Below are 25,270 nucleotides of genomic sequence, written 5' to 3'. Positions count from 1 at the left end.
ACCCTAAAAAGCACAAAATCTCCCCATTTTATAGATGAGAAAATTGAGGTGCAAAAATGTTATGGGGGTAAGGTGAAAGGATTAACCAAAGCATGATGGAAGAGTGTCTGCTCTTCTAAGGCAAGCAGGAAGAGGGCAGAGCTTAAAGCATGAAGATGGAGAAGGGAAAATTATAGGTTTCCATGTCTGAGAACCTGTTTCCTTTGTGCCCTCTTTCACTGCTCTGTGTCACACACTCAGAATTCAGGAAGGTATTGACAAAGTGGGAGCTGTGCCCCAAAGGTGGAGACATTCCTATCTTAATGCCACATAGAGCCAGTACAGACCTAAAAGACCAGGGGCTCAGGGAGGTTTCATTCCAGCTTCCTCTTGATCTGAGGCTTTCTGTATCAAAAAATTAAAAAAACATTTTACAACTTCATCCACCTTCTATGGCAGCTACTTGATCAGGAGACCCAGGCTCCTTATTCTTCCATCTTCAAAATGCAACTTCCACCTCATGGTCCAAGATGATTGCTGCTGCCCCTGCTATCAGGTCAGCATACTAATTAGTGAGGAGAAGGTAAAGGGACAGAGCCTCATTTCAAGCTCACCTTTCTTTGAGGACACCTCCCAGAAGTTGCACAAACCACGTTCATTCACATCCCATGGAAAGGTGGGACCATTCCCAGCTAAAAATCATATGTTCTGTTAACTGTAAAAGAAAGGGGAAAAATCCAGCAGTTTCTGCTGGTGATGCTGAAATAGGTATGCACATAGCTATAGTGCATAGCTAAAATGAAAGTGTAACAGAATTATACATATTAGCTCTGTGACTTTAGGCAGGTTACTTAATTTCTTTGTGCCTCAGTCTCTTCATTAATAAAATGATGAGGATAATAGTAGGACTTATCTCGTGGGTTTACCTAAAGGTTACCTAAAGTGTTACATATGTATTTTTGTTTCATACATATGTACATACATACATAATGGTTACATAAAATAAGTTGTAAGTCCTTAGAAAGTGCCTGGCACTTAGTAAGTGCTATAGTGTTTATTAAAAACAAAGTAAAAATAAGCAGAGTCAAATGGGAATTCCAAGGATGCATGTATTGGTGGGGAAAAAACAAAAAATACTTTATGAAGAAATGTAGAACATCAGCTCATTGATGCCTGGAATGGTCTTATTCCTTCCCTGGGCACCCTGAGCCCCTGGGCCTATTGCCTTGCACAGAGAGGATGCGCAAAGTACTGGTTTCTGAATGGGTTTGAAAGGTTAGTAGTATTTTTTTAGGTGGGTTGGAGGCAAGGAGAATACTCTAGGTGGAGTTAACCATATGAACAGAAATAAAAGGTGAACGCTTACTGTATCCAGCACAGTAGCTAGTGTGCAGAGCGTGGTATGTCAGCTAGTTTGGTTTGGCTGAAATTTGTCAGTTGGGTCCAGGCAGAAAGACACATCACTTTAGGAAATGTAATATGGGGAACTGTCACATAGGTGATCAAAGTGTAGGTAACCCAGAAATTCCAACAGTAGGAAACCTCCTATCACTCCTAGTGCCAGCGGGACATGGGAGGAGGTGGTGTTCCTAGAACCCAGAATCCTGAGTGGTCGGGGACTGCCTGGTGGGAGCTGGGAAATGGCAGAGCTGCAACCCAACCCAAGCCAGAGAGGGAGAGAAACACCCTCTTCCCTTCTGTCCACCTCTCAGGTCAGTGTCTCACTGGAAAGTCAGTTTGGCATCTGGGAAATACCATTTCTTGAAGCCCAGAGCAGAGCAGTGAGAGAAACAGGCAGATGACCAGCAAAAAGGCAGTTTGGAGCATAGGCAGGGGAGTGATGAACATAAGCCTGTGGTGGTGTCCTTTTATGGAGTCTTGAATGTCAGATCTTGAATGCAGGGGTTGCCTCATGTTTTGTTAGGCAGAGGTAGGCCACAGAACATAAAAAAGCAGAAAGACATTGTTCAAACCATTTTAGGAAGACTTCCCCAATGGGGAAGATGGAGAACAGGGAAATAGTAGCTTCCCTTTGAGTACCTGTCATGTGCCAGGCATGGCGCTAAACATTTATCTCAGAAAGAGGATGTGTCTGCTTCTGGATATGTTGAGTGAGAGAGGATGTCACAATAACATGGATGGGCATATTACAGAGTTAATAGGAAATTTGCATCTGAAGCAGAGGTGTAGAGATGTAAGGGTGGGTGGACCTCCCTCGTGGTGTACTGAATAAGAATCTGCCTGTTGATGCAGGCAACATCGGTTCGATCCCTGGTCCAGGAAGATTCCACATGCCGTGAGCAACTAAGCCCATGCACCACAATTACTGACGCCTGCGTGCTCTAGGGTCCACGAGCCACAACTGCTGAGCTCACATGCTGCAATTACTGAAGTGCACACCTAGAGCCTGTGCTCCACAAAAAAAGAAGCCACATTGACAAGCCTGCTCTCCCCAACTAGAGAAAACCCCTATGCAGCAACAAAACTAAGTGCAACCAAAAACAAATTATTTAAAAAAAGAGATGTTAGGATGGAGACTGGTGTTTCCTGCAGAGAAGTGAGAGCAAAGCAGGAGAGGGAGAACAAGACATTCAAGTTAGACAGTATAGAGGAAGAAGATAAGAGGGCAGGCATTATGGAAGACTAGCAAGCAGTGGGCAGAGTAAGAAAACCAGTGAAGAGTAGAGAGGAGAAGCAGAAAGTTTATCTTCCTGCAGGCACCAAGAGAGGCTGGAGCTTCAAGAAGGAAGGATCAGTAATGTCAAATAACATTTCCTGGCCAGAAGAGATGGAGACAAAGATAAAAGCTATTGAATACAATAGCTGGATACGTGGAGGAATGGGTTCTTTTGATGGGTTAGGTCACAGAAGGAACAGTGGGTATTTCCTTGGCTGGGAGTGGCAGGTGAGAGTAACAGAAAAAAAAAAAAAGAGTAAAGAGATAAAGAAACTGTAGAGATAAAGAGATTCTCACCAATGGATCCAGATTGATTAGAGAGGAGAATGTATCCTGATGGGGGTGGAGGACTAGGAGGGTGAAATACTTGAGATCAGGCGTTTAGTCTTTGGAGTCTACAGGACTTTGGAGCCACCTCAGATAATTCCAAAGTGCAGTCAAGGTTGGGTTAGAGCAAACTGGAGAGAAGGCTAACAGAACAGACTGGGATAGTCAAAGTCCAGAATCTTGACCACTGAACAGTTTCAAGCAGTGAGTCTAAGTCAGTGATGGTGATTGACTGAGGTGGAGTGGAAATAGGGTGACTAGAATTGATGAGACTGAGCCTGAGAAACTGCAGGCTTGTCTTGGTTCAGTTGCCTTTGGACAGATCAGGATAATGATTTTCACTAGAGGAAAAACCAAGAGTCAACCTTAAAGGACTACAGGCAGGTAAAACGTGACAGGGTTGAGTCATGATTCAGCAGTCACCGAAGCACGAGGAGAGGCACTGGGCCGGCTGTGTGCTCTCTTCCCCTCACTTGGACATCCACCTCCCCCCTGGCAGGTGGGGGCAGCGGACGGTTGAAGCAGGTTAAGTGGCAGACTTGGCTGGAAGGGCAGATGTTACAGCTACATCAGCCAAAGTTTGGGTGAGCTTTACATTACAGAATTAAGCCGTGATTTGTTCTCCTAGCTCTCTTGTTTCAGAGCCAGCCATTTTGATTTGTGTATACATAAAAATGTATACACATAGATTTGAGGGAAAAAAGATTTTTCTGATAAAACCTTAACATACAAATTTTATTAACTATAGTGTGTGCCTTGTTTTACATTACTCCTGTGAACTTCCCTGAGTTATGGGGGTGGAGGAGTGGACGTAGGAGGGAGGGACTGAAAACCTGATATACACATTTCTTCATATAGATGACTGCATGCACATATTTCTCTCCTGCCACTGAAAAAGGTTGAGGAACACCTCTCAGTCATAATTGTCCTCACTGTTTTGGGGAGCTAAAGTTCATATAGTAATTGACCTAAATCTAATTATAGGTTTCATAATCCACGTTTCACTTTTCCCTTGATGAACGTGACCTCAGAATTTGAGTACATTGCATAGGATCTGAGGTCAAGATTTTGGCACCTGAACCATACCAGCTTCTGCTTTGCAATTCTGCCCAGGAGGTTGTAACCATAAGGAAGATGAATCAATGGAAAACAAAGTATACTACTCATGTAATAGCTTTACAAGAGCACCATGACTGCAGACTTCTCAGTTAAGCTGCAATTCAATGACTTATGCCCCTGTCATCCCCTACCTTTCATAGAGAAAGCCTGGCTCAGGAAAGCCCAAATTCTCATTTCCCACCTCATTTCGAAGAGAGAATGATAGGGCTGCCCACTAACAGGGCAAGAGTGACCGACTGCAGATAGTTTCTGACCTGTTAATACATCAGCCCTGTTTATTTTGAAAGTATAGCATAATGGGTATCTCAGGCTCATCTCACTCTGGTTAGCAACTCCTCTTTCCTTAGGAGGGGTAACTGGGAAGGAGGCAGATGGAGAAGAGCAGGACTTCCTAAATTCTCAGCAGTGCCACACAAAAGACGTGGGTCATGTTTTGGTTTTCTAGCCAACTTCTATGCTGTTTAGTCGCTAAGTCGTGTTCCACTCTCTTGCAACCCCATGGACTGTGGCCCACCAGGCTCCTCCATTCATGGGACTCTCCAGGCAAGACTATTGGAGTTAGTTGCCATTTCCTACGGGAGGCGGGTTCTTTACTGCTGAGCCACTGGGGAAGCCCTTCTGTGCTGTACTACCATTAGACTGAAGATAAATTTCAAGAATGTGTTAGGACTTCGAGGTCTGCTCAGCAGTCAGCTGAATGACCTCATTTGATACCATGTGGAGTACAAGCCACCTAGCCCAGCCCTGGCCTGCTGAATCATGAGATTGAGTAAAACAGTGGCTGTTTTGAACCACTGAGTCTTTGGGCAATTTTTTACACAGTGATAACGAATGAACACCTATCACCTGAACCTATACGTTTCCCCTTTCTCGCAGCTGGTGTCCAGTGTTTATTGGTAACTTTATATTTCAGAACCACCTCTATAGTTATCTCAACTCACATTTCATAGTTTGAAACATTCCAACTCTGATAAAACACTGATCTGCTTAAGACAAGTCATGCTACTGACCCTGCTTCAGGGAAATTATTATAATTTGAAAGCATTCTGTCTTCATTTTTAAACAATGAGACCTGAATTTTACATTCTGGTCAGATGCTTTGGGGAGTTTGTAGATCATTTTGTTTCAATCCTAACTGCATGCTTTCAATAAGATGTTGTAGATAGTTATTCTAAACAGTAGTTGTCATTACTTGAGAGACTGAACTGAATGAGCACCTGCACATATTCCAGAGATGGTACTGAAAATTTTTTCATGAGTTTTTCTTATATTTGCTATATTTAGAATGCAACCCCTTGAATTTATCCCAGTTGCTCAAGGTTTCATTAAATGTTTCTGTACAGCCTTTCTTCCTTTTAAAAGCCTGCTATTTATTCTCTGAATAACCAAGCATGGCTTGTAGTCTGACAGCCTTGTTAGGGAACCCATGAGACATTTCCTCAGGTCTTAAAAATAGGTATAATGATGTTTCTCTAAAGCAGTTGTTTTTAATCTCATGGCAGAACACTGAACAGAGCTGATTTTTGTGTTAAGATTCTAGGAAGCTGAGAACCTGCCTTCATCAACTGCTAGTTTTCTAATTCCTTCCATCTTCATTTTCCTTTACCTAATTTCCTTACTTAAGGAAAAACAACCCGCCCCCCCCGCCCCAAAGAAACCAACAACAAAACCACCAAAACTAGCACTGTAGACTATCTTTTTAATAAGCTGTCTTAAAAGCATTTCAGGTGTCTTTCAAGAGCTCCTTAAGGTATTCTGAAGGCTCTTTCATTACACTGTATCAGCACTTAGTACACTTTTTAATGCTTTTCAGTTGAGAAGTCATGGTACTTCTGATAGTCATTAGCCTTCAAATAAATAGCTCCAGTAAGTGAACTGAGTTTAGTTGACATAAGCCAGTCACTAAACCTGTTCCTCAATGGTGGTTTTGCTTAAAAAAAAAAAAAAAAAAGATAAATATATCTATTATTCAAGTATAGATTTTTGTAGAAGCCTGAGGCACTAAGAGACTTCCTTCTCATCTTTACCTAGATATACTTTGATACTCTGAAGATTTAAACTTGTGAAGATCATATCTGAGATATGGCTATGCATCCGTACCAGTTTTAATCCCTTATGTAAATGTTAATAAAGGTGACTTAAATTGATTTTCAGTTGAAGTATTTCAGTTTATTTCAGTATTTCACTGAATAAGGTATTTTACATTTGTTAATAACTCTCTACTTTGTTCCAAGTTATTTATGTGATTTAAAAAAATACATAAATAAAGGGACTTCCCTGGTGATCCAATGGTAAAGACTCCATGCTCCCACTGCAGTGGGTGCAGGTTCAAAACCTGGTCAGGCAACTTAAGATTCTGTATAATTTGCAGTGCAGCCAAAAAAAAAAAAAAAAGACTGCACTATCTTGGAAAAGACAGATTATTAGGGTAAAAAACTAAGAAAACCTGAATAAAGTATAAACATAAAAAAAAAACCACACAAAGAATCAATGGAGACAAAAAAAAAGCATGTTACAATGTAACTGTAAGTAAATACACTGGACCCCTGAACAATACAGGTTTGAAGTGGGTGGGTCCACTTATACATAGATTTTTCCAATAAATCCATACTAACATACTACATGTTCTGCAGGAGTTGACCAGTTGGTTCACAGATGTAGAACCGTGGGTATAGAGGGCCTACTTTAAGTTTTTTACTTTCAGCTGCTTGGGGCTCAGAGCCCCTCACCCCTTTGTTCAAGGGTCAGCTATCCTCAGAATACATTTTGTAAGCACCTCTAAGGTGGGTTAGCAAGGCTGGCACCTAGGTGCAGTTCTCTTCCTTATCACTGCTTCCCAATCTAGAAAGCTCAAATGCTCCCCTGTGTGGGAAGGATTGGAGATTTCCAATTTTGTGTTCCCTGTAAATGCACTATAGTGTTCCAAATATCTGTCATAACTGCAGTTCTGAATACCAGATAATTCAACCTATTCTAGCATTCATGAGTCAGAAACCAGCATGCAAGTTACAAACAGATAAAAAGTTGACCCATCCCCTTGAGCCTGAGAAAAAACTGGGTAAATTCTCAGTTGCAGAGAGAAACACAATACAGAAGGGCCACCAGTTTTGAGTGTTCCAACACCCTAGTAGGATGAGTTGAAGAAACATTCCGCTAAGAATGTCTCCTTCTGGAAGAATGTGTATGGGGTAAATGCTTCTTGTTTTGATAGTTAATTCTCTCATATCAGGTCCTTAATGTAAAAACTTAATACTCTTGAAATAAAAGCTTTACTATAAAAGAGAACAGATACAGATGCTTCCCTCACTCCACCTATAAATGTCATTTAGTTTTATTACTAGGCTGCTTGTGATCCTAAGCAGTAAACACAAAATAGGAAGTTTCTTATTTACTGAAATCCCAAGAAAGCAGTATGGTAGAAAACAGAGGTCCTGTGTGAATAATGACATAAAGGAAGCAATAAGCCACCAGGAAGCATGAATAGAAATGACTAGTGTTCCTTGGGTGTCATGAGTTGCTTAGCCAGGATGCATATTTCTGCCACTGGAGACTCTACCTCCTGGTCAAGTTAAAATTATTTGAATACTATTCACTGGAACACGGCATTGAATATGGATAAAAATCTAGATAAAAATCTTATCTTACCTCCTGTTTCAGTTGCTAAGGAAAGAAAATAGCTCTCCTGCTTCTACCTTTAACCCAAACTTCCCAAGTAGTCTATCTTTTAAGTCCTTTTCACAGCTTCATTTAGTTTTTTGGTCATGTATTAACATACACATGCTCCAACACTTATAACATTTCTTTGATTTCAACTATGACTTTTACACTTGCAGCAAGATCTCTGTATCCCAGCTTTACCAGTTTTCTGGATTTGAATGTACAACTGACATAGGGCATCATCTCCTATGTATATCTCTACATAATAATTACAGTATTGCTTATGTAGCTTTGAAAATACTACTTTAAATTTTTTGAATGTTAGCAAACTTTGTATTTTCTAAATATTTTGATTGAGGTTCTTTTCCTTTTTTCCCTCCTCAAAGGGTCTAAACATGAGTGGATCTTTTGTAGACACACCTATTTTTATTCCGGGCGGCATGTGACTGACTCTCTCTCAAATCAACTTTTTAAAGAGAAATCCCCCCAACAGGGCCAGTCTATGTTACTTTATGTGACGGTCATGCTAATTTTTAAATTATCTTTAGTAAATAAATAAAGAGGAGATGTACAATTTTGTGATTTGCTTGGTGAATCTTAATTACGGAACTTCTTCTTCTTTCGAAACTTCTTTCCTGCTGCATTTGCTGCCTTTTCAGCCATTATCTCTGAGTACTTCCTTCGGTTATATCTAAAAAGAAAAACCAAACCTTTAAGTTCTAAAGTAGGACACACCAGCCATTAGAAGTTAATGTAACTTTTTGGTGGTGTTTGGGGGGCAGAGGGGGTGGGGGTGATGGGCAGGTGCTTCTAATTTTTTTTTTTTTTTTTGCATTTTCACTATCCATCACATCTGTACCAAGTCCCATCATGAATAAGAAGCCACACTAGGAGCTGGAGACAGAGCAGTGAACTAGTGAGCCGCAGTCCCTGCCCTCAGAGCTTGTAGTCTAGTAAGAAAAAAGTGGCCATGGTAGAGGCAGGCTTTTGGAAACTTTCATTCAACCACTAGAGACCCATGCTGTAATTTCTGAGACTGCTACCATGAAGATTACAAAATGTAGATCAATGTATGAAGTAAGCAGAGACTCAATCACCTTGTACCCGACACCTCTGTGGGATAGAAAAGACAGGCTGAAGAGAGAGGAAAATGGGAGGAAATCTGACAGTTTGAACATGGGACTGAAGGGAGAAGGTGGTGTTAAGGACTTGCCCTAAGGGATGGAGGGCAATGCCATTCAGTCATGAGAAACAGGACACTGGGAGGGGACTAGACGGGAGACCCCAAGTTAGCTCTCAGAGGGGCTTATGAGATACTCATTAGATGTTCCTGAGGCAGCAGCAGGTTATGTGGCTCTGGACTCAGAAGAGATCCAGACTATACATACATTTGAAAGTCAACAGTATATAGATTAATACAACTTTGTGAGGATGAGATTTCCAGGGAGAGAGAAATAAGTGAGAAAAGAGCATTGCTTATTTCTAAAAGTTTCACCATTACCCAGAATCATGAAAAAGTTTACATAACACTTGAATTAAATTTGTCTTCCATGCCTATATATTAACCTAATTTTTAAAATCCCTGATGAATATTTTCACTTTTGCTATTAAACCAGTCTGGAAGTTCAGCAGAAGTTTCTATATGAGGCATGCTTTTAAACCTATGCTATACACATACCTGCTTCAAGGACATTTAAACATACTTAACTGCCCCCATCTCGGGGGCGGGGTGGGGTGGGGTGGTGGAAATCCAGCTGCATTCACTAGCTGTGCCTCTCTTGTCTTGCTCACAACATCTCTTATTTCTTCAACTCACTCTCAAGTACCGTCCAGTCTAGTTTCCTCCCCCCACCACTCCCCTAAAAACTCCTGACAAGGTTACTGTGACGTCCACATACTAAATTCAGAGGAAGATCTTAGTTCATAGCTCACTTGCATTCTCAGCAGCATTTATTCCTGTTAACCACTCCCTCTGGCTTCTACCTGCCTGTAATACTCTCTTTCCTTGACTTCTTTGACACCGCTCTCCTGGTTTTCTTCCTGCCTCCCTGACTTCTTTCTTCGTCTCCTTTGTGGGTTCCTCCTCTAGTCAGTCTCATTTCCTTCTAAAGCAGTGGTTCTGAATCGAGAATGATTATGCACACCAGGGAACATCTGAAAAACGTCTGAAGACATTTTTGAGTGTCATGAATTGGGAGGGAGGGGAGTGTGCTACCAGCATCTAATGGGCAGACACCAGGGATGCTGTTAAAAGGTCCTACAGTGTACAGTCCTCCCTAAGAATTACACCACCCAATATACCTAACAGTTCCGTTGAGAAACTGTGCTAAAGCATTTAAGAATTATCTTGAATTTAAAGTTTTTGCACATTGTAAAGGAAAACATATATTATAAAGTGAAACATAAATTCCTTTACCTTCTGAACTCAGAATCAGCCAGCAGTTCCTCCACAATAGTTCTCTTCCTTTGTTTCTTGGGAAGTCGTGAATGGTAGAAGTCAGCAGGATTGTCGACAATGGTTCCAATCTATGAATGAATGGTTGAAATAAGTCATGTAACACCTGAAAGCCAAGCTGTTTTCATATCTCAGGGGAGCTCTAACAAAGTTCATTTATAGAAAGGAATGGAAAACACAGCTTATATTTTACCAATATTAAAGTTAGTTTTGCCATTTCTTAAAAAAAAAAAAAATCACTTATTCAAGCTGCACTGGGTCCTACTAGTTGCATTTCTTCATTAAAATTTTTGAGTAAAACTAAAATTCCTTCTATGTAAGTGCTAGACTGTAAATTCTTGATGGATAGTCTAAATAGAGGAAAAGTGGGACAGATAAAAAGAACACCTTTTTAGTTTTCCAATTTAATAAGACTGATACACACATTCTACTATATACCTGTTAGATATCCTAGGTTATCATAAATGCTGCCAGCTTAGAACCTTCTTACTGAACACTTGGCACTTGTTCATACATTCAACCAAGTGAAATATACAATGTCTGCTATGTGCCAGGAACTGTGCCAGGGTTAGGGAAACAAAGAGTAAGTGGTCCCTGCCAGTGAGTGGCAGTTTTATAGAAGATCCAAAGGGACACGGCTAAAAATGAAAGCATAACCTAATATGTTGAACAAAACCTCTAGATTCTCTGAAAACAAAGTGGCCAATTCTACCAAATGGAGGTAAAGAAGGTATCACAAGGATGACATTTCCGCTTGGATTTGTATGGGTAAGATTTCACCAAGCAAACAGGGCAGAGCCAAACACTAAAGTCAGAATGACTAGGTCATCGGTGCATATCCTGAGAAGCCTGAGCAGCTGAGTGTGTTGGAGCTTGGAGGGCTATGTGACCAAAATAAGGATTAGTGAACTGGTGTGGGTGCAGATGGTAAAGGGCTGCATCACAGGACAGAGATTCTATCCTACAGGTTATAAAGAATCACTGGTGGTATTAATGAATATCTTGATATCACTGAGGTGTATCATTAGTATACAGTACACCCATCTTATAGGTTCCATATTTAGAGAGCTCATCTGGAAACCTAGTTACCATCTGGAACACTGTCTTTCAATGAGGAAAGCCATTACAGGCTGATGGCTATCTGAACTGGGTTCTGGCCATTATTATATGGTCCGAGAAGATATACACTGTAAATACACATTTAAGAGGAAACAAGTCACTATAGTGTTTCCCAGACTAAAATCCTCAGAACATCACTACTATTATTCTGTTTGCTTCATACCTGGAAGTACTTAGGGAAGCCATCTCTATCATTTTTCTTGTAAAACCTTTTTGGGTCCATGCTAGCTCTCATCTTCAGTGCTTTGAGATCATTTTTCAGTTCATCTGTCAGTTCTGGCGCTTTCATACCAAACCATCCATCACCTGCTGTTTTTTGTCGCTCTTGCTGAAATTCAAAATTTCAAAAACAATTAGAATTCTAATTTTTAATAAGTAGTGTATAACTACACCTCATTTCAATATTATGAAGAAAATTTCATGAATTAAAAACAAGTAAGGTTACTTTACAGGAATGTATGTATTAGTCTCCAGATACACCTTTCATAAAATGAATTAAATGACAAAAATCCATTTCTCTTGATACGTGAGACACAGCACTGTCAGTGTCATAAATGAAGACTCCTTAAAATTAATTTTGTATCTCAGTAAGAACTGCTAACTTGTTGGGAGAATAGCTAACAATGTCGATTTTTATTGTCTGAGATATGCTACAAGATGTAAAGTATAAAAACATTCTTACTTCTGGAGCCTTTCTGTAAACATTTAACATTTTTATTCAGTGACCCAGTTGTCTCTTAAGAGTTACCCTCTCCAACATGCCCAGAATTTGTGTTATTTCTAAAATTCAAAACCTTTCTATTTTTTGGGAAATGTACAGCAAGTTATTTGCTTAATTTCATTACCACCTGCCAGGGTGCTCTGGTCATATCAGTGACACTACCGGGGCAGCATCCTCAAACTTCCTCGTGTACCATCCATAATTTCTTTATGCTTACTAGTTGAAATGGAAGTAGTCCCCTGTATTTTACTCAAGAAATTCCTTGCTCTCATTTGGCAGACTAAATAGGCTGGTGTTTTTAGCTGGTTACATTACTTCAAGAGCCAGCAACAGATTTCCCAGCCTTCTGTGAACAGTACCTATAAGCCACGACACTGTATGGTGTGGACAGTGACCTCATATGCTGGCTGCCACTGTTTTTAATGAAGGGAAAAAAGATTGGATACATTGGTGTATCCAAATGCACCAATCGCTGCACTTTCACTGTGAAAATTTACATGAAATGTGTTTATGAAACCATATTTTATGGGCTCTTAGACATCTGTGATAATTTTCTTTGGAAACATATATTTCAATTGTACAACCATGTTAGACAAGCTGAATATATATATAATCAAACACATTAAATGCTCTAAGAAAGAATCGCTGTACTTACTCTGCGTTTTTTCTGAAGTTTATATTTTGATTCACTGTATGGTGGGACACAGTAGTTTTTTTCAAATTCAGGAGTAATGACAGTTTTCTGCAGAAGCTACAAATATATTAAACTGGTTTTAAAATAATGTCAAAATGTCAGTATTTTTTCAACATTTTTGCCTTAAAAAAGAAACATCTCCCACACTGATGACTCCAGATACATTAACCTTCTTTATAGACAGACACACTACTGCAAAGTTGTTCCTGTTCTTAAATCTATATATAAAAATAAAAATGCTTTGGGAGACAAATTGAGGGGTTATTTTAGGCTATCTATAAAATTAATATTCATTTCAAATTTCTTTTTCTAATTTGAATTTGCACACACCAGACATACATTAATGTGTCCACTCGCATTGCACCAACCAACTGGAAAACAAAGACAACAGAAACAATGCTATAGTGTTCTGGAACTTCCTGAAAAAAACAAACACACACATACCTGACTAGCCTAAGTTCTTTTGATGGTGACAAAACAGCTTTATGTGATCTGAGACCAGCTAGACTACCGATAAGAACAGCAGTATAGATTTTGATTAAACAACACATGCTTTTAATGGTACACCAATTAAATCACACAATCAAGCAAATCTGCTTTTTGCAACTCAACAACATATCAAAGATATTCTTTCAATGTCAATTCATACAAAGATCAACTTCATTCATAGCTGTTATGCACAATTTTTCTTGATACTTAGTTTAACAGTCTCCATTAAATTTTTTTCCATTAAATATTATAAACATCATCTCTGAATACTTGTGATTATTTCTGTAAAACAGATTCCAAAATGTGTCATTTAAATTTTGATAGGTACCACTAAATTGCCTTGAATCCAAGTAGTATAAACTCCTACCAGAAGTTAATCAGTACCTTTTTTTTTTAAACATAGCTAACACTGGTGATTATCTCTGTGTTTTGTCAGTGGTACCTCATGAATGTTTCCATTTGCTGCTGATCATCTTTTTGTGTTTTTTTTTAGCTGTGTATAAGTCTTCTTCTGTGGAATGCCTGCATTTGTTTGGGAGTGGGGTGGTGGTGTTCTTTTTCATTTTTATACAAGGTTGTGTTCTTATTAATTTGAAGAATTATATTCTGTATCTTAATGGTATTAAACCCATGGCCTTTTACTTATCTTTGTTTAGATGTTTTTAATTGCGTAAGTTTAAAAACTTTATGTAGTCAAATCTGTTAATCTTTTCTGAAATGTCTTCTGCATTTTTTGATTACTTGCCTAGGGTAATTAAATACTGTCTTAATACTGTGTATGTGACTAAAAGGAACCCCAGCCTCATTAGTCATTTCCCTAGAACAAGAACTAAAGACAGTAAAGCCGTTAGCCCGCGAAACAGTTCGTAGGAATGCAGCAAATATTAACTTGGTCAGTAACATTTGCAATTATTAAATCCTCAATTCAAATTTAGGACTAGAAGTTGCTGGGTAGCACGGTAGTGGTCTAGACTTTCCTATCAGTCAGAGAAGAGTGCATGACATTTATTTTATAGGTTATTAAGAGCTGGTTGTCTATCAGTACTATAGTAGGGTTTAGAGTGGTTCTCAACTGAGCAACTGGCAATGTCTGAAGATATTCTGAGGTGGGGGGCATGAACTGGTAGAGATGGATGCTATTGGCACCGATGGGGTAGAGGCTGGGATGCTGCTAAACATTCTACAATGCACACGACATCTTCCCACAGCAAACATCAGCTTTGCTGAGGTTGAGAAATCCTGTTTTTTTCAGTGCTAAGAACACAGCCAGGGAGACAGAGTCAGATGAACAGAGGCACCTTGAAATGCTCTGGGGAACCACACAAGGACTTAAACAGGAGAATATCATGGTCAGATGGTATTTTGTGTTTTTAGAATGAGAAATCTAGCAAGACCATTGTGGATGGCTTGAAGAAGAGGAGGCTAATGCAGTGGTCTAGATAAAAAGTAAAACAGATGTCACTAGTCACTGACAGTGGGGTGGGAAGGAGGGAGCGGAATATTAATAGAAAGTATATAAGAAGCACTGTCCTTTAAGCTTAGTTACTGATTACAAAAGAGAAATAGATTTTGGTATCATTAACCAGGATAAATAATACAAGAGGAGAAGCTGGTTCAGGCAAGGAAGAAGAAAAGGGCAATTAGTGAAGTCAAGTGCCTGAACACATCTGAATGAACAAATAGGCACCTGAGTTTAAAGACCTGTGTAGGCTGCAAGATTAGAAAATACTACAGATTTAGGAGGAAGCCATTCAAGGTGGCAGCAGAAACTGAAGGCTTGTGTAAGGTTACCTAACGTGTAATTTCCTTCTAAAAATATATGTACAATTTAATGTTTATGGGCACATATGCTTTTTCCTGGTGGGGTTAATGGGTACTCACAGCTTTCAGATTTTCAACAGAGTCCAAAGCAGTGAGGAATGAAAAATATAGCAAGAAAAAACAAAAACTCTGAGATCATAACTGGTGCTTGCCAGAAGAGGAATACTGACGCTACATTAGTTTTCAAATGTCACCTTTTGCTGGGATTTTATGATAAAAAAGAAATGACTCTCCTGCAAAGAGAGAAAAAAGGAGCACAGTAGGCTAATGTGGTTTCACTGCAGGAAAACTAGTCTCTTACCAAGGACTAATCATTTCTAGAAGTGACTGGTGAGTTCTGTGCAGCTTACCTCATCTTTCCTTTTCTCTTTCATCTGTGTTAGGGTTCTCTTGTTCAACTGTAGCTTGTCTGCATTGAAATTAATATACAAACCACCCAGCTCCTTAATATTCAGTCCAGTATCTATGCTGCTGCTCGTCAACTTCAGACTGAAAGAGAAATGATCACTTTTAAGTGATTATTAATCTTTAGATCGTTTAGCAATTCAAAATGAAAACTGAGACTTTTCATTTAGAAGAAATTAAAGGATAAATAATGAATTAAGCCCTTTGAGAGCACATCCAAATTTATTCCCCAAATTTTCTTAAAAGAGGATTAAGGCCATATTATATGTCAACAGACTTCATACACGTATTTTACAAGGAAAGAATTACAGAAAAAAGGAAATACATCTGGCATTTAGCTCAACTTCATATGTAGGTAGTAAATTAATAAATGTCCATATTTTTCCATGTCAAAAGCCAATGAGGGTGGGAGGGGGGTTTATGTTTGGGAATGCATGTACACCCGTGGTGGATTCATGTCAATGTATGGCAAAACCAATACAGAATTGTAAAGTAAAAAAAATAAATAAATAAATAAAAATAAAAAATAAAAACAAATTAAAGTTAAAAAAAAAAAAGCCAATGAGACACACAAGGCCTTTTTCTCTGTACTTCTAAGTTATCCAAACTTGGAATTTTTTCCTGAGTATTTAAGGACATTTAGTAGTGCCTCTAAATCAGTGAGTTTTAAACAACAGTGAGCATCTGTATTTTCCACCAGAGCTTAAAAAAAAAAATGTAACTGTCATACCCTAGATCCACCAAATCAGAATCTTCAGCAGTTGGCTTGGGCTTCTGCTGTATTTATGTAATTACTAAAGTCTTTTTTATAAGTACACTTATAGACACTTGGACTTAAGTTTCTTCCCTAATTATTCATATAAACTGAGCAGTTTAAAGTTTCCATAAACAACTCTATTCAATTACAGTGCCTTGGCAGTGATTCTCAACCCTGAGTGTATGTTACAGTTATCCTGGGGAAACGGTATGGCTTGTAAAAAAAACAGTCCACCTGAGACTAGTCTCGGAGATTTCACTGGTTTAGAGTGAAGACTGGGCATCTGTTAACGTATAGTTCCTTAACCACGGATACCTGTATTTTCAGTGGATACACTGCCACCAAAGGCCTGTGCCTGGGAAAAACAAATTTGGAAAACAGAAAAACTTTCCTCCAAAGAGTGCTTTTTAATGCCAGTAGATGGGATTATAGGTTACTATTTTTCTCAGTTTTCCTCTATTTTTCATTTTCTCTACAATCAAAATGCATAAAAAAGCCAAGTACCTTCCTTCCCTTTTGTATGTTGCTCCTAATAATCATGCAAGAAAATCATAACAGATCATTTTTAATACACCATCAAACGGAGTACTTTTAGCTCTCACCAGTGCGAAAAATATGACTAACAAAGGCACCCACATAAACAAGGGAAACCCTGACAGATAAAGAACCCAAAGCAGTAATTTTTTTCAGTTCCTATGCTTTGTAGTATTTCTATGGTAAATTATTGCCACTTGAAGCATGTATCAAAAACTTTAAAAAAATAAAAGATAAAACTTACAGTTTAGATTTTGTGTTACTTAGCAAGTTGTCTTCATCACTAAACTCATTATCTTTATTTCTGTCATGGTCTGATAGTTCTTCTTCACTTTCTTCCTCTTCCTCTTCCTCCTCCTCCTCCTCTTCCTCAATGGCAACCTCACCTGCCTTGACTTCTTCATCCAAGTAAAAATTTTTATCAGCACTCAATCCAGGAGTAGTGTCAATCACAAACAGTGCATTGTCACATGACAGATTTTCTGAGTCTCCATTTAGGGACTCTTTGTTACCGTTATTTTCAACAAAACACACAGTGTCCTCTTCATTCTCACTGTGTTCAGACTGCTGGCTTTCATCACTGCTGAGAACTAACAAAACAGAATCATCTTTATCCTGAGTTGTACTGAACTCAAGATTACTTGGTTTGGCATCACTCTCAGAATCCACCTCCTTTGCTTTGCTCATGTCTTCACTAACACCTATAACTGTGCACTCTTCAGCATCACTATCACTATCATCACCAGGTTCTGAATAGTCACTTGTTTTTATGGCATTCTCTCTCTCTTCATTACATCTGTCCATTTCCACAACTGCAAATGTTTGAGCTAACGATTTCATCACAGCCTCACAGTTCAGAGTTGAAGATTCTGATGTGGTTTTGTCACTTTCAGGGGTTGAATGCCTTTGAGAAACTAACTGCTGAAGGCCAGTATCCTGAAGTTCAGAAAGATTCTTCAACTGAGAGCTCTTCTCATTACCTTCTTTTCCCCCATCTATTATTTTTTCGGCTTCATCTAAACTTTTACAATTCTGCTTTGTTAGTTCTTTGAGAGGTGAAATACTGTCCTGCTTTTCCTCTCTTATGGTAAAATTTGGGGTTTTTTTCACTGCTAGTTTTTTTCCTGAAATTCCAAAGAAGGAATCATCATCAGGGTCATTACAGATTTCATTATTAGAGAAATCTGGCTTATTTATCTGAGAAAGTGATCTTGCTAGTAAACGAGAAGTTTGTCTGTTAACTGAATCCTCTAAATTCACAGGTGTATGTATGATTTCCTTCTCATTTTCTAGTACAATCTTAGTATCATTCTCCTCAGTTTGTGCCTGTAATTTCCTTTGCATACTCCTTGTTGTTCTCCTAGTTGCAATTGCAGAAAATGAAATGTCTGAGCATGATGACTCAGCATCAGAAACAACTTCCACATGGGATTCTTGCTTTGGCTCTCTCTGGGATTTAGCCTTACTTCTTCTGGTGGTTATTTCTGTGGGAGGCATAATTCTAGAAATACCTGAAACATGTGAGTCTGCTTCAGAGAGGACTTCTTCAGTATGAGACTCACTTACTCGAGTTATTTTTAGCCTTTTCCTTACACTAGAAACTGGGGTGCCTGAAACTAAGATCTGTCTTCTCCTAGTTACTCTGAAAACAGGATCCTGGACCTCAGACACAGAAGAACAATCTGACTCTGCTTCAGAGATCTCGCCATTTGTCGAAGGTTTGTTCATTTCTGGTAATGAGCCTGTAGTTCCACTCTTCCTGGTTTTAGGAGTTGGACTTCGTTCTGGAGTGGTCTGTGATTCAGCTGTATTTGGGTTATCAGGTGAAGACCCCGTCCTGCCTTTTGGGTGCACTTGAAGTCTTCTGACAGCAGAATTCTGTAAGCCAAATACACTGTAATTTAGGTAGGGCTGGGACAAGGGCAAAGTGAATGAGGCACTCCCTTCAAAAGCAAATTTTAAGGGGGCACTGGAAAAACTCAGTAAACAAAATTAACGTAAAACAGTAACTACCATCACCAACCACAATTAAAAAAATCAATAGCTAGATACTGGATCTGACTTCGCATTTGCAGGCCCTGCCTCACTAGCGTCACCTCAGCCCTGACTTCAGGAAACAAATAACTGCAAATAATCTTCCTCACGCAAGGTCACAAATGCCTGGTGGACCTACATTCCGACACCCATACAGGAAAAGAACAAAGAAGCCAACGATGTGTTCAGGAAAACAGGCCAATGAAATCGGTCGCTGTCCTTACTTTTCGTATCTACGGGGACTAGTACTCCCTTCCCTTCATCGCAGTATCAGAGGCAGCAGACAATTAGCACCACTGAATTACGAGGTGACGTCACCGCAGTCCTCTCCCCTCCAGCAGGAAGTGCTGTCGGAGCACAGTCAGTCTTCCCACGTGAAAACGGTGCCTTCTCCAATCCACGCTTGGCGGCCGAAATTAATCCTCCGTTAGTAGTAAGGTTAAAAAGCGAGCAGTTCATCTGCATTACGGAACTGAACTACGCAAATCAAGTTACCTAATCTATTACCTGCCAAGCATTACCTTAAAAGATCCCAATGTGGTCTTTAGAAGCTACAGGCTTAGAGAGGAGCTTGGTACGCAGAAGCGCGCCGCCAATTCTGGCTTTTCTGCCGTTCCTTCCCCAGGCTCCACGGGACCCCTGCACCGCCCACCTTCTTCAGCACCGCTCTGCGAAGCAGTTAGAAGAAATGAGGGAGACTTTCGAGTTTTCCTACCTTCTGCCGTAAGCTTTCAACTGACGTGGCTTGGTTCCCGGCCCGAGGCCGCGCAGACCTAGTAACCACCATTTTCCAGACATGCGGCCCTCGCAGGCTCCCTCTGTTCCCGCGCCCCGGAAGTACGTCAGAGATGCGCCTTACTCGCGTTTCCCACGAGAATCTCGGAACTCAAGAGAATCTCGTGCCGCCTCGGCCACTCAGACCTAGGTCTAGGCAATCCGAGCCGGGATTCCGAAGGGCTCGGGTTTTAGAGTTCAGTACAGTGCGGGACCGGAGAAGGCAATGGCACCCCGCTCCAGTATTCTTGCTTGGAAAATCCCATGGATGGAGGAGCCTGGTGGGCTGCAGTCCATGGGATCGCGAAGTCGGACAAGACCGACCAACTTCACTTTCACTCTCATGCATTGGAGAAGGAAATGGCAACCCACTCCGGTGTTCTTGCCTGGAGAATCCCAGGGACAGAAGAGCCTGGTAGGCTGCCATCTCTGGGGTTGCACAGAGTCGGACACGACTAAAGCGACTTAGCAGCAGCAACAGTGCGGGACTTCTCTGGTGGTTCAGACGGTGAAGCGTCTACCTACAATGCGGGAGACCTGGGTTCAATCCCTGGGTCGGGAAGATCTCCTGGAGAAGGAAATGGCAACCCACTCCAGTATTCTTGTCTGGAAAATCCCATGGACGGAGGCACCAGGTAGGCTACAGTCCGTGGGGTCGCAAAGAGTCGGACACGACTGAGCGACTTCACTCACTTGCACTCACATTGCGGTAGAAGACAGCCCAGGCTGGTGCAGGGAGAGACCTTCCCGCAATGATCTAGGGCCCTTGTCCCTATTACACCCAAATGAATCAGAAAATAGCATCATGTGCCCACTACATCTATCCTCTCATTTGTTCAGCAAAAGTCTTAATGAAGCCATGGTTATGGCCAAAGGAGGCGTTTGCATTATCTATCGCAACACCTTAAAAAAAAAAAAAACACTCTCCCCCCAACACACTCTTGTATTACGTGTGAAGTTAAACAAAAATAAAATAAAAGCCCTAGTTAGGGTAAAAGACGTGTTTGCTAAATGCCCAGGAACTCGACTAGTTAGGAAGGAAGCTATATAATTTAAAGATGAGATGGTGTGTAGGGATGGGGAATAAGCAGAATAGAAGAATGTTAAATTGCAAAGGAGAGAGACTTTTTTTTTAAGTTTTTTTTTTTTCAGTGAAAGGAAGAGAATGATTAGAACGAAGAAAAGCTTTTTGATTTTTCCTTCAGAATGAAGAGAGAAGAGCTAGAATATGTTTGAGGGCAATGGATTGAAGAAGTAAACAGATGTTGGAGATGAGAACGCGTGCCTCATTGTATCTTTTCTCTCCTTTGTAACAGAAAAAAAAAATTTTTTTTTTGCCTTAAAGTCACGAAGTACAGAATTTTCAGTGGGCACACTGCCCTCAGCTAAATAACTCCTCTCATAGTTTTCTTTGCAGACAGATAACGGCTGTTTGAGCTAATTACAGATCATTAAGTGTTGGGTAGTTCTCTGCTGCTGCATCGCTTCAGTCGTGTCCGACTCTGTGCAACCCAATAGGCGGCAGCCCACCAGGCTCCTCCGTCCTGGGATTCTCCAGGCAAGAGTACTGGAGTGGGCTGCCATTTCCTTCTCCAATACATGAAAGTGAAAAGTGAAAGTGAAGTCGCTCAGTCCTGTCCGACTCTTCTCGACCCCATGGACTGCAGCCCACCAGGCTCCTCCGTCCTGGGATTCTCCACGTAAGAGTACTGGAGTGGGTTGCCATTGCCTTCTCTGGGGTAGTTCTCTAGAAACCTCTTAAAAGAGGAGGTTCTCCTTGCCTTTAACTTCATTCCATTCCCTGGAGAGTCATGTTCCCTGGTTTTCAAGCAGCAGTCTTGTGCCATGAAGAGGAGAGCCATGCTTTAAGGATCGCAGAGCAGTGACAAAAAAGTTTCTGACAAATTGGGGAACTGCCATATCAGTTGTTGCAGTCGCTCAGTCGTGTCCAACTCTTTGTGACCCCGTGAATTGGAGCACACCAGGCTTCCCTTTCACTACTGTCTCCCAGTTTGCACAAACTCACATCCAGTGATGCCACCCAACCGTCTCATCCTGTCATCCCCTTCTCCTCCTGCCCTCAATCTTTCCCAGCATCAGGGTCTTTTTCCAGTAAGTCAGCTCTTTGCATCAGGTGGCCAAAGTATTGGAGTTTCAGCTTCAGCTTTAGTCCTTCCAATGAATATGCTGATTTCCTTTAGGATGGACTGGTTTGATCTCCTTGCTGTCCAAGGGACTCTCAAGAGTAGTCTCAGCACCAAAGTTTTAAAGCATCAATTCTTCAGTGCTCGGACTTTATGGTCCAACTCTCACATCTTGTACATGACTACTGGAAAAACCATAGCTTTGACTATACAGACCTTTGCTGGCAAAGTTATATCTCTGCTTTTTAATATACTGTCTAGGTTTCTCATAGCTTTTCTTCCAAGGAGCAAGTGTCTTGTTCTAAACAGACTAATTTTAGAGCTGTTTCACCTGAGAGAAACATCTCTCACTTTAAACCACTGTTATTTGGGGATTTTCTGTGTTTTGCAGCTGAGCCTAATCCCAGCTAAAGAAAAGAATTTTTTTAAAAACTGGAGATGAAGCTATAGAGGAATGCTCCTTCCTTTGAGATAAGAGGAAAAAGTTGATAATTGAAGCAGACAGGAGACTGTAAATGCAGGGGAATTAAAGTGGAGAGAAGAGGAGGGGATCTGAGAGAACATCAATCTATGTAAGCTGGAGTAGGTAAGAAAGAAGACATGCTAAATTTGAAGAGATGGGATGGGGTAGAGAAAGGAAGGTGAAGCAACAAGGTGGGTAATGGAGATCAAAGCAGCAGAAGACAACAGCTTCAATCATAGTAATCAGTAGTTCAGTTCAGTTCAGCCGCTCAGTCGTGTCCGACACCTGTGACCCCATGAATCACAGCACGCCAGGCCTCCCTGTCCATCACCAACTCCTGGAGTTCACTCAAACTCATGTCCATCTAGTCGGTGATGCCATCCAGCCATCTCATCCTCTGCCGTCCCTTTCTCCTCCTGCCCCCAATCCCTCCCAGCATCAGAGTCTTTTCCAATGAGTCAGCTCTTCACATGAGGTGGCCAAAGTACTGGAGTTTCAGCTTCAGCATCAGTCCTTTCAAAGAACACCCAGGACTGATCTCCTTCAGAATGGACTGGTTGGATCTCCTTGCAGTCCAAGGGACTCTCAAGAGTCTTCTCCAACACCACAGTTCAAAAGCATCAATTCTTCAGCGCTGAGCTTTCTTCACAGTCCAACTCTCACATCCATACATGACTACTGGAAAAACCATAGCCTTGACTAGATGGACCTTTGTTGGCAAAGTAATGTCTCTGCTTTTCCATATGCTATCTAGGTTGGTCATAACTTTCCTTCCAAGGAGTAAGCATCTTTTAATTTCATGGCTGCAGTCACCATCTGTAGTGATTTTGGAGCCCCCTAAAATAAAGTCTGACACTGTTTCCACTGTTTCCCCATCTATTTGCCATGAAGTGATGGGACCACATGCCATGATCTTTGTTTTCTGAATGTTGAGCTTTAAGCCAACTTTTTCACTCTCCTCTTTCACTTTCATCAAGAGGCTTTTTAGTTCCTAATCAGTAGAGCACTTACTATATGCTGGTACTAAGTGCTTTACATGCATTAACTCATTTAATATATACTTATGTATAACATTTAATATATACAACCACTTTAACATGAACAAATCCATGAAAATAGAAATTAAGATCACAGGAGTTGTGTAGAAAATTGGGAGAGTATTATTAATATAAAAACAGTGTGTACTATTCACTTACAAGCATGGCCCCTTTAAAATGAAACAACAACAAATGCTCCCAAGTATTTGGAATCTAAAACATTCAAGAACAAAAATAAAATACTAAGATTAAAATGTTAGCACATATTAATAATATAAGACTGGACTGGTCTGCTGATCAGGGGCAAAACTGTGAAGTATTCTATTTGAACTAAACAGGTCTGCCATGTTTCCCCATCTCTGCCTTCTTTACCTGTTCTCTTCTTTAACCAAAGTGGATTTTTGGGAAGATACAGTAAATATAAAAACACAGTAATTATTACTCAGGCCTAAAGGGAAACTCTCCCACAATATTTTACTAACTAAAAATATTAAATTATAGGGTTGAATCTCTTGCAGGAATTTTAACCAAAAGATGAGAGTTCAGTTCTGTTCAGTCACTCAGTCGTGTCCGACTCTTTGCAACCCCATGGACTGCAGCACTCCAGACCTCCCTGTCCATTACCAACTCCCAGAGTTTACCCAAACTCATGTCCATTGAGTCGGTGATGCCATCCAACCATCTCATCCTCTGTTTTCCCTTCTCCTCCTGCCCTCAATCCTTCCCAGCATCAGGGTCTTTTCAAATGAGAATTTTAGTGCATATGCCTAAAAATACATACTATTCATGGTCATTTTACATTACTACATACAAAATATTACTTTTAAATTAAGTTTGACTGGTAAGATGGTCTCCATTGATCCTATCCTCTGGTCTTCATACCCTTGAGTATGGGCTAGACCTAGTTTCTTATAATGAAAAGAATGTAACAAAAGTGATCGGTGTCACCTTCAAGTCGAGATTACAAAAAAGGCTGGCTTCTCTCTTGTACTTTCTTACTCATTCATTCTGTGGGAAGCTAGTAATTGCTTGCTATGAGCTGCCCTATAGAGACTGGCAAGGAAGTGAGGAAGGCCCCTGGCTTATAGCCAGAAAGGAAACTGAGTCCAGTCAACAACCTCATGAGCAAGCTTGGAAGGAGACCAACCTCAGTCAAGCACACAGAGGAGACTGGAGTCCCAGATGACCGTTGACTGCAACATTTTGAGAGGCCTTGAGGTATCCAGGTGCAGCAATAGATAATACAGTCAATACTAATTCTGTCTGTTCTAAAAATTTCATGTAATGGAAATAATGTACTTTCATGTCCAGCTTCTTTCACTCAGCCTATTTCCAAGACTCATCCATATTACTGTGTATGAAAGTGAAACGGAAGTCACTCAGTCGTGTCTACCCAATGGACTGTAGCCTACCAGGCTCCTCCATCCATGGGACTCTCCAGGCAAGAATACTGGAGTGGGTTGCCATTTCCTTCTCCAGGGGATCTTCCCGACGCAGGGATTGAACCTGGGTCTCCCGCATTGTAGGCAGACGCTTTACCGTCTGAGCCACCACAGAATTCCAAAGTACTATAGATATTGGTATATGTCTTTTTCAGGTATATGATTTCTCTTGAGTAAATACCTAGGAGTGGAGTTGCTGGGTCACATGGTACATTCTGTAAGAAATCTAAAGTTATTTTTCATAGTAGTTGTACCATTTTACTGGACTATGTGAAAGCTGCTTCCTCTACATCCTTGCCACCACTTGCTATTGTCTTTTTAACAATTTTAGCTACTTTGGCGATATTTCATTATGGTTTTAATTGGCATTTCCCTGATGACTAATGATGTTGAACATCTTATATGTTCATGTCTTCTTTGGGTAAAAAAAAAATCTGTCCTAAATTTTGCCTAATTTTCCTTGGGTTGTCTTAAGCTGTAAGAAGTTCTTTAAACACTCTGGATACAAGATCCTTATCAGATGTATGATTTTCAAGTATCTTATCCTGTTTTTAGGTTGCCTTTTGACTTTCTTGATGGTGTTTTGACTTTCTTGATGGAGGTTTGAAGTTTTTAAAAAAAT

At 40.4% G+C, this 25,270-nt stretch overlaps 1 protein-coding gene across 2 annotated transcripts; it reads right to left on the bottom strand.

Annotated features, from left to right (window-relative positions):
• Positions 1 to 5,781: 5,781 nt before the first annotated feature.
• On the bottom strand, positions 5,782 to 19,705 carry DNTTIP2 (deoxynucleotidyltransferase terminal interacting protein 2). Of its 2 annotated transcripts, XM_040232276.1 has the most exons (8): positions 19,504 to 19,621; positions 16,999 to 18,632; positions 15,409 to 15,547; positions 12,710 to 12,805; positions 11,497 to 11,661; positions 10,176 to 10,285; positions 8,332 to 8,450; positions 5,782 to 6,508 (listed from the first exon to the last, which is right to left on the bottom strand). In XM_040232276.1, the coding sequence occupies exons 1-7, from the start codon at positions 19,573 to 19,575 to the stop codon at positions 8,357 to 8,359; spliced, it is 2,310 nt and encodes a 769-aa protein (XP_040088210.1). In that variant the 5' UTR covers positions 19,576 to 19,621; the 3' UTR covers positions 5,782 to 6,508; positions 8,332 to 8,356. The 2 variants fall into 2 exon arrangements, with proteins under 2 accessions (XP_040088210.1, XP_040088209.1); XM_040232275.1 differs by having other exon boundaries at positions 6,462 to 8,450; positions 19,504 to 19,705.
• Between the last annotated feature and the right edge of the window lie 5,565 nt (positions 19,706 to 25,270).

This window comes from Oryx dammah, unplaced genomic scaffold (genome assembly GCF_014754425.2).
Source record: "Oryx dammah isolate SB20612 unplaced genomic scaffold, SCBI_Odam_1.1 HiC_scaffold_28, whole genome shotgun sequence".
NCBI classification, from domain to species: domain Eukaryota; kingdom Metazoa; phylum Chordata; class Mammalia; order Artiodactyla; family Bovidae; genus Oryx; species Oryx dammah.
Note: the sequence above shows the minus strand (reverse complement) of the source record. Positions and strands in the feature narration are given on the sequence as shown.